This window comes from Callospermophilus lateralis, chromosome 7 (assembly GCF_048772815.1).
Source record: "Callospermophilus lateralis isolate mCalLat2 chromosome 7, mCalLat2.hap1, whole genome shotgun sequence".
NCBI classification, from domain to species: domain Eukaryota; kingdom Metazoa; phylum Chordata; class Mammalia; order Rodentia; family Sciuridae; genus Callospermophilus; species Callospermophilus lateralis.
Genome location: NC_135311.1, coordinates 98,415,896 through 98,429,371, shown reverse-complemented (window position 1 = coordinate 98,429,371; position 13,476 = coordinate 98,415,896). Strand labels below are relative to the sequence as shown.

Here is a 13,476-nt window from a genome sequence, read left to right as displayed (position 1 = left end):
AATAAAATTATTAATCCCAAATAATCCTCAAATGCTTCTCCTATACATTTTATCATCCTCCATTCCCTGTACCTCCCAAAGAAGGAATGGGAGGGAAAGAGGGGAAAGGAAAGTATAAGAAGTAGAGAATAACAAAAAAGAACAAAAAATAAAGACATAGAGAACAAAAATATCTATTTAAATATGTTTGGTTTTAAAATAAATATTTAAGTAAATTTAACTTATTTATGTCCACTCGTATTTTATAAAAATTCTTATTGAAAAAACGGATATCTCTTTCAAGGACAAATTATGATGTACATGAATTTAAAGTCTGAACAGTATAACTATAATTTTAAAACTGTCACACTATTAAACATCAACAGGTTGATACAACATCTGTTCTTCAATTTTTCACCCAAGTTGTTATGGTAACCAAAATATGTGGGATATGTTTCCTAAATTTAACTGATTATTTCAAGTAAATAAAATTATAGCTTATCAGCTTATTAACCACAAATAATATTATTACTACAAACCTATATTTATCCTTTTTAAATGCTAGTGGATCACAGGATTATATTTAAATACACATTTATACATGTTTTATCTCAGAATTTACATTAAAAAATAGCAAGGATTTTTTTCTTATTTGGAAGCATTATCTCAATTTATGAACAAAACAGGAAAGGAACTATTTTATTTTCTGAACAATATACTATGCTAAAGTACTCCAAAATATACGAAAATTGTACTGCTCTGTGGAAGCTGTAAATCACATTCTTCCAAGCATCTGCTAGAACTTGTCACTCCTCCAATTCTCTGCTCAAAACTCTTTACGAGCAACCCATCTCTGAGAAGAAACCAGAGTCCTCATAGGGGCACCTTCTCTAACCCTGTTTTAAAGGGCTATTCCAGCACCCCATCCTATCTCTGCTCACACACTGCCTGTCTGCTAAAGAATGAAGTGTTCCCCCCCATGACTCATTTCTAACCTTCAGTATGTACATATTTGGTGATAAGGCCTACAGAAGGTAGGTTAAGGTTAAATTAAATTTAGGGTGAACTGATCCAACAGAATTAGTGTTCTTCTCAAAACGAGACACCAGAGAGACCCTACCTCCCCTATTTATTGTCTGTCTCCCCTTTGCATAATAAGCTTTATGAAGGTGTAGATTTCTGTCTAGTTTACATGACCTAAAACACCTACAACACAGTGCATAATAGGTGATTAATAAATATTTGCTAAATATATAAAACAAATTCACATCTTAAATATATAAATACATACTATTGTAACAAATAATACATATTTGTAATGATATTCAAGGAATCCAAAAAGAAAAATTTTAAACTTTCAGTAATTTAAATGAACAAAGTAAAAATTACCAAAATTTGTACTCTCATCATAGAACCACAGAATCTTGCTTTCTTGGTTCTCCTCCTATGAATCTGACCCACAATAGGCTCTGTCTTCTTCCGACCAATTAAATACAGAAAATAACTACTTCTGGTGCTACTCTGTTCTAGATCTTGGTCTGTATCAGTTCCTTGGTGAACTCATCCACTCTCACTGCTTCAACTATCATCTGTTTTGAGTGACACTAAAGCCACTGCCTCTGGCCTAGACATGTCTATGCAATGTCCCAACTACCTTTGAGACATGTATCACTAGCCATAACATCAGCAACATCCAAGGACAGAAGGCTAAGGTAAAATATAATATTGTACTCATTTGAGTAGGAAAAAAAAAATCCTAAATGAAATAGGAATTAAAATACTGTCTTTAGTAGTGTATAGACTCACATAATTCCACACACTGCCTGAAGAATTGCTTTTTTTCATTATAAAAATTAGACCTATGATAGTAAAGAATTAGAATCTTGGAGTTATGACTTTGTATTCTAATTAACAATATACCCATATACTATCAGTTTCTTTTCAACCACTGAATTATTCCCAACATTGCAATACAGTTTTATTGCTTTCAAATTGAATTTAATCACTTGGGGGGGGAATATAAGAAATGTATCTGAGGTTTTCAAATTAAGTTTCTGAACTAGGATAGTTTATTTTTAGAAGAAAAATACCTCCCATGTTTTTCTTCATCATTGGCTTCAAAATAATATTAGTTTCTCCAACCATTTTTTCCCACACTTAAGAATCAACTCATTACTTTAAAAAAAAAATTAAAGCACATTTTTTTTTAACTTCTCTGAAGATCCTCAGTAATCTGATGAAATGACAACTCAGAATTTAGGAAAGGCTTCAAATCAAAGTTGGCTAGTACATTTGTCCGTTTAAATAAACCATTTTTTTTTTCAAGAATTTCACTGGATGTAAATAAAAAGAAGGGAATTTCCAAAAGAAATCTTAGTTTATTATGGTTTTAGAGACAGGATGCCTAAGGAACCACAGGTCCCTGGGTCTTGTAGCACTGAAGAGTCTCTTACAGTCAATGAACCTCAGTATTATCAGTAACTGATGAGACTAGGTCTACATTGCCCTTTTATGATAAATGATTACCATACATTATACCTGGTACATTTTACTGGCATTTCTCAAATAACTTTTCTTTAAATTAAGAATATAAATGGAATTTGGTAAGAGTAAATAACCAAATATCATAAATAATCATGTCCCTAAAAATTCGTATGTTGAAATTCCAACATGGTGCTAGGGGTTGAGGCCTTTGAGAAGTAAGTAGGTCATGAGAATGAAGCCCTCTTGAATGGGATTAGTATCCTTATAAGATATTCCAGAGAATTCCCTTGCTTCTTCCACAGTGTGAGATTACCAATAGAAGACAGTCATGTATGAGTTGGGAAGCAGACCACAGTTTAGCTAATGTGAATTGAGCTGCTATAAACATTGACGTGGCTGTGTCCCTGTAGTATGCTGTTTTTAAGCCCTTTGGGTATAGATCGAGGAGTAGGATAGCTGGGTCAAACGGTGGTTCCATTCCCAGTTTTCCAAGGATTCTCCATACTGCTTTCCATGTTGGGTTACCAATTTGCAGTCCCACCAGCAATGTATGAGTATGCCTTTTTCCCCACGTTCTCGCCAACACTTATTGTTTATATTCTTAATAGCTGCCATTATGACTGGAATGAGATGACATCTTAGAGTAGTTTTGATTTGCATTTCTCTAATTGCTAGAGATGTTGAACAGGTTTTTTTCATATATTAGTTGACTGATTGTATATCATCTTCTGAGAAGTGTCTGTTAAGTTCCTTAGCCCATTTATTGATTGATTGGGCTATTTGGGTTTTTTTTTTTTTTTTTTGGTGTTTATTAAGATTTTTAAGTTCTTTATATATTCTAGAAATTAGTGCTCTATCTGATATACATGTGGTAAGAATTTGTTCCCAATTTGTAGCTCTCTATTCACCTCACTGATTTTTGCTGAGAAACAGTTTTTTTGTTTGAATCCATCCCATTTATTGATCCTTGATATTAATTCTTATGCTATAGGAGTCTTATTAAGAAAGCTGGGGCCTAATCCAACATTGGGCCTACTTTTTCTTCTAATAGATGCAATGTCTCTGGTTTAATTCCTAGGTTCTTGATTCACTTTGAGTTGAGTTTTGTGCATGATGAGAAAGTCTATACCTAGAAGACCCAAAAAATCCCATGAGAAAACTTCTAGAACTAGTAAATGAATTCAGCAAAGTAGCAGGATACAAAATCAATACCCATAACTCAAAGGCATTTCTGTATATCAGTGACAAATCCTTTGAAAGGGAAATGAGGAAAACCTCCCCATTTACAATAGCCTCAAAAAAATTAAAATACTTGGGAATAAACTTAATGAAAGAGGTGAAAGACCTCTTCAATGAAAACTATAGAATGCTAAAGAAATTAAAAAAGACCTTAGAAGATGGAAAGATCTACCTTACTCTTAGATAGGCAAAATTAATATCATCAAAATGACCATACTACCAAAAGCATTATACAGATTTAATGTAATTTCAATCAAAATTCCAATGATATTCCTCATAGAAATAGAAAAAGCAGTCATGAAATTCATTTGTAAAAATAAGAGACTCAGAATAGCTAAAGCAATTCTTATCAAGAAGAAGTGAAGAAGGTGGCATCACTATACGAGACCTTAAACTATACTACAGAGCAATAGTAACAAAAATAGCATGGTATTGGCACCAAAATAGACTTGTAGACCAATGGTACAGAATAGAGGATACAGACACTAACCCACATAATTACAGTTATCTTATATTTGACAAAGTCACCAAAAACATACATTGGAGAAAAGATAGCCTCTTCAACAAATGATGCTGGAAAAACTGGAAATCCATATACAGCAAAATAAAGTTACTGGTATTTTTAACAAAAAGCTTATATCACCAAGGAAAACTTAAATTATAACCAGGGTAGTATATATATGTATGTGTGCACACACACACACACACACACACACACACAATACACACATACACACACACACATATATATATTAATTTTAAATTTTAGTTTTAAACTTTTATCAAATCAGTTAAAATTAAAAGTCGCACGCTAAAGGATTATCTTCACCACTGATAAAAGTCAACTATCAGAGCAATTTACTCCCCACGATTGTGGACATGCAGGATTATACTTTTCAGCCCAATTCCTTGAAAATTGATAACCCATAATCATAATAAACAAATAGTTGACATGCTAGAACTTTCTTTATCTATGCAAAAGAAATAACAGCATTACTGACAAGTGATAGAGCAAAAATAATTTCCTGCTTTGTACAGTGTTAGCTGACCTGTGGTATGAGCCTATCCAATTGTTCAGCTCGTTTTTCATGAGAAGGATGTGTAGATAACCATTCCGGTAACTTGGGATGACCTTGGAGGCTATCTGCAAACTCCATCTGCTGCCAAAACACTGAACTGGCTCTTACATCCACACAAGCCTATAACCAAAATTAATAAAAGCACACAGTGAACTTAGTTATGAGGACATTTTTAAAAATGTACCTTTATGTCACTATATGTTTTTAAAACATCTTCTACCACCATTTTAATAAAAGAAGAATATGTTCTTTGGCTTTAAAAATTCAAATACTATGATATTATAGAAATAAAGAGACTGCCACTGTCCCTTTTTACTCCCCACCCAACACAACATTCACAATAATACCTAACTCCCCAAAGATGAACTACTATTCTCAGTATGATGGATAATAAGAATATGTACTAAAGGTAAAATTTCTATACAAATAAAAATTTTTATTCTTATATAAAAATAAATTTTTAAAATTTTATGTTTTAACATATAAAAAGTTATTACACTACACTCAAGATATTTTACTCCTAATCTATACCACTAGAACAATTACAAGATTTCAAATAAGCATGCAGAAACAAAAGACAGTTGTATATTTTAATGTACATCAACTTATCTACTTTTCCTCAATGTATGTGAGAAAGAATATATTTAAGCCATTCAGAATATCTTTACAAAGTATTTTTAAAGGACATATATATGGATCTTATATCTTATATACATGAGCACACATACAATTCCATCATACCCTCATACCTACATACACATACTTGAATATAAACAGAATATTTCTGGAAGGCTACTTTAAAAACTGTTGTTAGTGGTTCCCCTAAGAGTATAAATGAGGTATTTGATGATAAAGAAGAAATAAAAATTTTACTTCTGAAGTATATTAAAATGTTTGTAACAAAAATTATTGTTAAATCCTCCATAAGGTAACAATAAATATTTTCATAAGCCTGTTCAATTTCTTCACATTTCTTAACTTATTCTCTCTACAAGAACTGAAAAATAAGTGATTACCTATTTTCCAAATATTTTACTTTTGATTAAAACAAAGAAAAAAAATTATATTGATGAAAATGTGATTTCAAAAACTCTTAAAATAGTGTGACTGTGACACCCAAAGAGGCAAATGTGGTACATCACATGCTAATAGAAGTCATCTACATTGATGCTACATCAATACTTATCAAACACCATTTCAAATGCTGGGAAAATTTAGGAAAAAATAATTTGAAATTCAAGTAAAATTTTGAAATTCAAATAAATTTTATTCAATATTTAAAGAACAATAATGAAGACCTTCCTACTGCACAGATATGGATAGACATGTATATGTGTGCATTAACTGGAATATATCAGATGAATACATATATCAAACATATAAATATATAACCTATATTTTATATATATACACATATCTATCAATGCACAAGTTGTGTGTAATTATATATATCATATATACACAAAAATATTTATGGATGAATTTCAAATACCCACAGGAATAGCAATAGCAGGGCATCACAGTCATAATATAAATATAATCTGAGACAGAGACAAATAAGTAAGGTAATCTAAAATAATTCATAAAAATATACAGTGAATTGAAAGAGTTCCAATTGAAATCATATCATTTTATAAAGCACAGCTTAGCTAATAGGGTAAAAACAAAAAAACAAATGAAATACTGAAAACTATAAGATGATACTTCAATAGACTTTGCTTGGAACATCCTTCTGAAAACACTCACACTTAGAAACAAGCCTGAGATACCAGTGCACTCTGCAGAATTGAATGAAATCTGAACTAGAATGGCAAAATGGTCTCACCCCTTCACCTCCCCCAAGTTTGCCCAAAACAAGACAGATTTCCCTGGGCCCACAGGTATTACAAGGGAAAGGAGCATTGCAGTAGTTATCCAATTTCCCTAAGACTCCCAGAAGCTTCCCAAGGAGCACACTCTGGCCTCAACTCACAGGGAACACTAGGGCAATGGCACAAGCTAGACTACCTAAAAGGGTAAATCTTGTGTTAAATGTTCTTACTACAAAAGAGAAAGAGACACAACTATACACCAAGTGAAAACATTTTTTAAATAAATATGCCCTTCATCATAAGCCTAACTCACTTGCCTCAACAAAAATAATAGCAAATATAAGAAACTTGTGTTTATAAAACATGAAAACAAAGAAAGAAAGAACAAGACTTTCTAGACAACCTTTCCTTCTTAAAACAGAATCAGTAATGACTACATCCAATCAGAGAAACACAAGTAATGTGTTTCAGTGAAATGTTTTGTAAGGCAGAAAACTGGGCTAATGAAAAGACCATTGGTTTTAGAACCAAAAACATTTAGGTTCAAAATACCAGTTATTCTTTTAAGTAATAATCAGTTATATGACACCATGTGCAAGGTACTATATTAATGATACTATAAACATTAACTCACTATATTAACTCACTTAATCCTCATATCAATCTTATGAGATAAGTACTATCATTACCCCATTTTAAAGAGTAGATGAGGAAACCACGGGCCACAGATGTTAAGTAATAACTTGGTGAAGTTTGCAAATTTGATCCAGTAATCTGGTGCCAGAGTTTGTGCCTGTGAACCAAAAATTCAGTCTCCAAGAGTCTAAGATTCATTTATAAAACTGAATTTAAAGCAGTGGATCATCAGGATAATAAAATTTGATATCTTGCAAAATATCCAGGCCAGAACCCAGAATACAGTCAATACTATTTCAACTTCTCCTTCCCCCTGGTGAGCAATCAGAGGCATGTAGTAGTTAGAGGGTGCTATGTTTGGTCATAAATGATGATGTCATAAATTTATAAGTGAAGAAGGATCTAGTTTAATCTAGACTATAGTAGCAATATGCATAAATATGCATTAAGGGACATATTATTGAGAAAGAATTTGCTACTATTCAGTTAGAAACTCAGTGGGATATGATATTCATAAAGAGTGAAGTAGTATAAGAACTTTTCTTATGGTATGAACACTTCTCAAATGCCAAAACAATAACAGAGAAAAATATATAACAAGTCTAGACCACATTGAAGCCTACTGGTACTCTACTTGTAGACAAAATGTTCATTAAAAATAAAACTGAAAAGTGTCCGAATTTTGCTATTTCTATTTCTGGACTCTCCAACAAAACTTGTTCAGCCCTCACTCCCTGCAAGAGGTTAAATCTTGGTATTAGCTGTTCTGAATTTTGACTCTCATTAACACCTTAATCATTCTAGCATCCCCTCCTGTATCCCACATAGACTTGTGGTAAATAAAATAATCATGTGAGACAATACTACAAAGGACTGTAGCAGAAGGGTACTTGGATTCCTAGAGCTAGAAAAATAACCGAGATAAAATTTAAAGGGACCAAAACGGATTTTAAAAATGATCATTATTTTAGAAACAATAATGCAAAACACTAAAATTGTTTCCAATGGGTTAAAACAAGAAAGTTTCATGTCAGAAACAAACATACCTCTACTCTGGTACTTACTATCTGTGAGATCTTTGCAAGCTACTCAAGTTCTCTACCATTCAGTTGCACCTGTAAAATGATAATAACAGGACCTATATCTTATGGGGATCCCCATAACATATGTAATGCATTCAGACAATGTCCAGATTCGGGAAAATGTTACCTGCCATTGCTATTATAACCACTGTTAAGACCATCATGAGTGTCATTGACACTACCATACCATTGTCTTTTTGTTATCTACCAGGAAACTAGCTTGTTTTAGTCTCACACACTCACACAGTTTCATTGTTTTCCAACACCACTGATGGCGTCACTTGCTAAAACTCACTTTATTTTGTAACCCACTTCTCTAGATATTTTTCCAGAAAATAACTTAAAATTTCTCCTTTCCAGCAGAATGTGACACAGTTTCATGACAGCTTCATCTAAATCATTCAAAGTATTTGCTAATCCTTCTCACTAAAAAAGAAAAACCAAATTTGATTTACACCAAAATTTTGTATGTCCCAACACAAAGGAGAAGTGGGAGCATATTATTTTGAGGTTCATTTAATTTAAATTTTTTTGCCCAAGTTTTCTGCTTCTTTTGATTGCTAATGTTCCAGTTCATCAATCAGTACAATAAAGTTTTAAATAAAATTTCATGTACCTATTTTTCTCTGTGTTCAGTAAAGTTTTATCATAAAATTCAACACTCAGAGCTTAAATTGTAGCAGTTAAAAAGTAAGTGAATATGCATTTCTCTCGGTGATAAAATTAGATGCAAAGAAGATAATAGGCATAATGTATGCATATAAAAGTTACTTTATAACACACCTATTAAATGAGATGTTCTAATTTACTACTTTTTCTTCTTAAATGAATAACTTTTCAAGAACCTAAGATAGTAATCCAAATAAAACACAAAGATAGTGCTCTGTAATTAAGGCTCAAAATACTAACCTGGAAAAGGATCTTGCCACTAAGCATGTTATTAGATAAATCACTTCACCTCTTTGGTAAGTTTCCTTACCAGTAAAAGAGGAAGGTGAATTATACTAGCTCTAAATTTCCTTCCTGCTTCAAAAATCTGAGTCTATAATTTATTATTTTTAATTTTCTCATTTCTGTAAGGAAAGTAGATTCAGCATGGTACCTAATTCCCTCACTAGATGGTGCTATTGGCACAGTTATTTCATGTTAGTTAAACCTGCAGGCAGTGTTTCCCAAAGGGACAAGATAGGCTCCAAGCACCAGACAATTTGTCCTGTGAAGACTTTAGAATATTTATCATTCCTAATCCCCATTAAACACAGTAATCTCCTCATACCTCTCTAATTACTATAACAATAAAAAGCAATCACATATAATGCCCTCCTAAAAGGATGCTCCCAGTTTAGATCCACTTAAAAAAAAATTTAGTTTTCTTTTCAAAACTTAAAAAAACAGATACTCAAAATTAAGAATAAATAGTTAAACTGTGAATTTTTTTTAAGAAATTAATTTCTGGTATACAACCAGAAATATGAAAAATTGTGCTCTATATATGTAATATGAATTGTAATGCATTTTGCTGTCATATAACAAATCAAAAATTTTTTAAAATAAGGAATGAAAAAATTAATTTCTGTAAATGACTGTAAACTCTCAAAATTTGTTACAATAACAAATGAATATGCAATTTTACAGTGTGGGTGTGAAGTATCCCCCAAAAGCTCAAGTGTGAGACAATGCAAGAAGGTTTAGAGGAGAAATGATTGGGTTATGAGAGTGTTAACCTAATCAACGCATTAATCCCACGATGGGATTAACTGAGTGGTGGCTGAAGGCAGGTAGGGTATGGCTGCAGGAGGTGAGTCTTTGGAGGCATGCCTTTGGGGTGTGTATTTTGTATCTGGCAAGTGGAGTCTCTATCTCTGCCTTCTGTTCATCATGTGAGCCACTTCCTTCTGCCACACTCTTCTGCCATGAAGATCAGTCTCATCTGGAGTAATGGAACTGGTTGTCTATGGACTGAGACCTCTGAAAATGTAAGTCCCAAATAAACTTTTCCTCCTTAAAATTGTTTTGTCTTGTCTTTATGGTCATAGCAACGAAAAAGCTAAGATATGCAGAGTCAACAAAATCAAATACTTAAGAGAATATCTCTTTGTAATAAAGGATTAATAAAATGAATGGGAAACACTACTTCCTTCTGCCCTCTCAAGCCCCAAACACTGACAACCAATTTCACAAAATTCATCCGAAAACACACTGAAATAAGGAGAGAGAAAAGGCCTATCTATATTCCATGTAAAGGTTCTCCAAGAAAGAGCTCACTGACCATGCTTCATCTTACAGTGAAGTTCACTAACCCAACGTATGCAAACAGAGCTTCTGATAAATCTCCTAGTGCCTTATAAAATATGGACAGATAATAATGCATCAAAAGTTAAGGGCCTTATTGTATAATTTTAGTCATTAGAAAATAACTAGTCCTAGACTGGTGTTCTCATTTTTAATATCTATAAAGCTAAGCAAAATAAATAAGGCAAATGTATTAGGTAAGACAGAACTGTGATCCCAGACTGAAGAAAAACTCTCAAGCTCAAGGTGATCCCCAAAATGTGCCCCTGATCTCTGCCTGGGATTAGTTTCCTAACCACAGCATGGGAAGGCAAAAGCCAAGTGGAATATGGCAAGTCTCAGTGAGAGGAGTTAGGGGACAGGAGTTGAAGGTTCCAGAAATGGCTGGAATTTGTGTAATAAGGCATCAAAAGGAAGCAGGGCCCCAGAAATTGGTATAGAGGTTCTATCCAGGTAATTCAAACTGGACTTCATTAAAATGAAATGTTTATTCTGCAAATGTACCAAAAAAAAAAAAAAGCAACAGCACAGCAAAGAACCCTGTTAAGAAAAAGTAGACAAACCACAGACAAAGAAAGACTATTTTCAAATCACATATCCAACAAATGACTATATCCAGAAATTATAAAGAACATTCTAAAGTTAGTAGTAAAAAAAAGTAAATAAAACCAATCCAATTAGAATATGGTAAGAGTGTTGAGCATATATTTAATCAAAGAGAAATACACATGGACAAATAAGCACATAAAATCATTAGTCAGATAATAAACGCTGAGTCTTCCATAATGAGAAGTCAACAGATAATATCTAAACTTAATAAATGAAAAAATTTCAAAATAAACATATTACATAGGAATAGCTAAAAGAATTAAAAGATGATTGTGTAAAGTGGGGCAGAGAAGGCTATTATATTCCATTATGAGTTCATAATATTTATACCTTTCTATACTATATTGAAATGATGGATATACACAGAAATACATACATACATTTAAAAGGGAAGGTGGTTAATAATTTCAAAGGCTACTAAGAAGTTGAGTGAGGAAAAAGGATGTAAGCATGGAATACAACACAGAGGTAGAAAAACTGATTGGAGAAACAAAACTATAGATAGACAGAGGCATAGACCTTAAAATCATACAAACTTGGATTGAATCACAGCTTTACCATTTGTACTTGAGAGCAAGAAAGTGACAACCTACGTGGGCTTCAGCAGCTTCATCTGTAAAATGGAGAGGATAGTCATAACAATAACCACTTCACAGAATTACTATTTGAAAGATCAGATTATGCAATATATATAAAACACTAAGCATAATAGTGGCATATAATAAGTATTAAATGGCAGATGATGGTGTTATTATCCAAAAGGTGCTATCAAAAAATAAATGGCAATATAAATAAAATATTTGAGACTTTTACACTATTTTTCTTTTTTGACAGGAAATAAAAACTTATATTTCAGGGATGTCATTTTTATAACACAAGTTTTCCACAGCAAAGACATTATCTGCATTGCTACATATTTATGACTTAACATCTGTAGCAATATTTCTTTCTCATTTGAGCTTAGTAGTCCATATTATCACAACTGGCAAAAAAAGTCACGTACTACAAAACACAACAATATTTAGTGCACTTTAGAAAATTGGATCAGACTTTTATCTATCCAAGTACTCTTTTTAAAAAGTGGTTTGTATGTTACAAATAATCATAATCATAATCTCCACTAATTTCTCTAATTTCATTTTTCTATTTAAAAAAATTAACCAAGTCTCCCCAAAGCACAAAATTGGAATTTGATTATTTAAAGCATAAATGTCTAAATTTACAAGGGTATCAGAATCACTGTCTGTTCTTAAATATTTTCAGATCAGAACTTTATCATCTACCTACTAATTCAGAATTTCCAAGTATAGAGCCTGCAATATCTATTTTTTAAAATCTACCCAGCCAAAAAAAAAAAAAAAAAAGATAATCTGCAAAAGAGAAAATAAAAGCCAACAGAAGAGAGACAATGTTCAATTTACCATGAGGTAAGAAAATACAAATTTAAAAAGTAATGAGTCAAATTGGTAGCACAGGCCTATAATCTATAATCCCAGCTACTCGGGAGACTGAGACAGGGGAATCTCAAGTTTGAGACCAGCCTGTACAGTTTAAAAAGATTTTACCTCAAAATAAAATAAAAAGAATTGGTGAAGTAGGTCAGTGGTACAGCACTTGCCTAGAATGCACAAAGCACTGAGTTCCACTGCCAGCACTGAAAACATTTTTAAAAAAAGGAGCCAGACATCCTTTTTTGTCCAAATTGACAAAAAGTTAAAAAGTCTGAAAAAGTACTGATGTGGGTATGAGAAAAATGGCTTTCTCACATGTTGGTGAAATCTGCTATTAACATTTGAGAATACTTGGGAGTATGTGCTAAATATAAAAATGAAAATTTTAGCAATCTTGTGGTTACCATTCCTAAAGGTATAAAAGTCCATGGTATTTAAAGAAATATAAATAAGGATGCCTTTTTTATAGAACAATCACAAAAAGAACATATCCTGGAAATAATCCAAAATTTTAATAGCAAATAAATAAATGTATCATTTCTATTATGGAATATTAGGTAATTATTAAAATTACTAATTAAGGAACTTCCTCTTCTAGTCCTGAAAAAGCAGCTTGCAACAGACCAATCTTTCTGCCATAAACAATTAGAAAATCTGGACAAAACAAGAAAATCTTGTTCAAAAGTTTGGAGAGTTAACAAGTCAGCCAAGGCTGGAGGAAGAAAAATCCCTGAAAAGGGAGCTCAATGAGGGGAAATTTCCTTTCTATGTATCATTCTTCCCCCTCAGAGAATCTGAGGAATTTTAAGCAATG

General features: G+C 32.4%; 1 protein-coding gene across 6 annotated transcripts in view; it reads right to left on the bottom strand.

Annotated features, from left to right (window-relative positions):
- Oma1 (OMA1 zinc metallopeptidase) overlaps nt 1-13,476 on the bottom strand; it is a 63,379-nt gene that overhangs the window by 15,772 nt on the left and 34,131 nt on the right. For all 6 annotated transcript variants that reach the window (XM_076862385.1, XM_076862383.1, XM_076862382.1 and 3 more), the window contains one exon: nt 4,752-4,901. In XM_076862385.1, the coding sequence (XP_076718500.1) occupies nt 4,752-4,901 (150 nt within the window). The remainder of the gene's footprint in view (nt 1-4,751; nt 4,902-13,476) is intronic.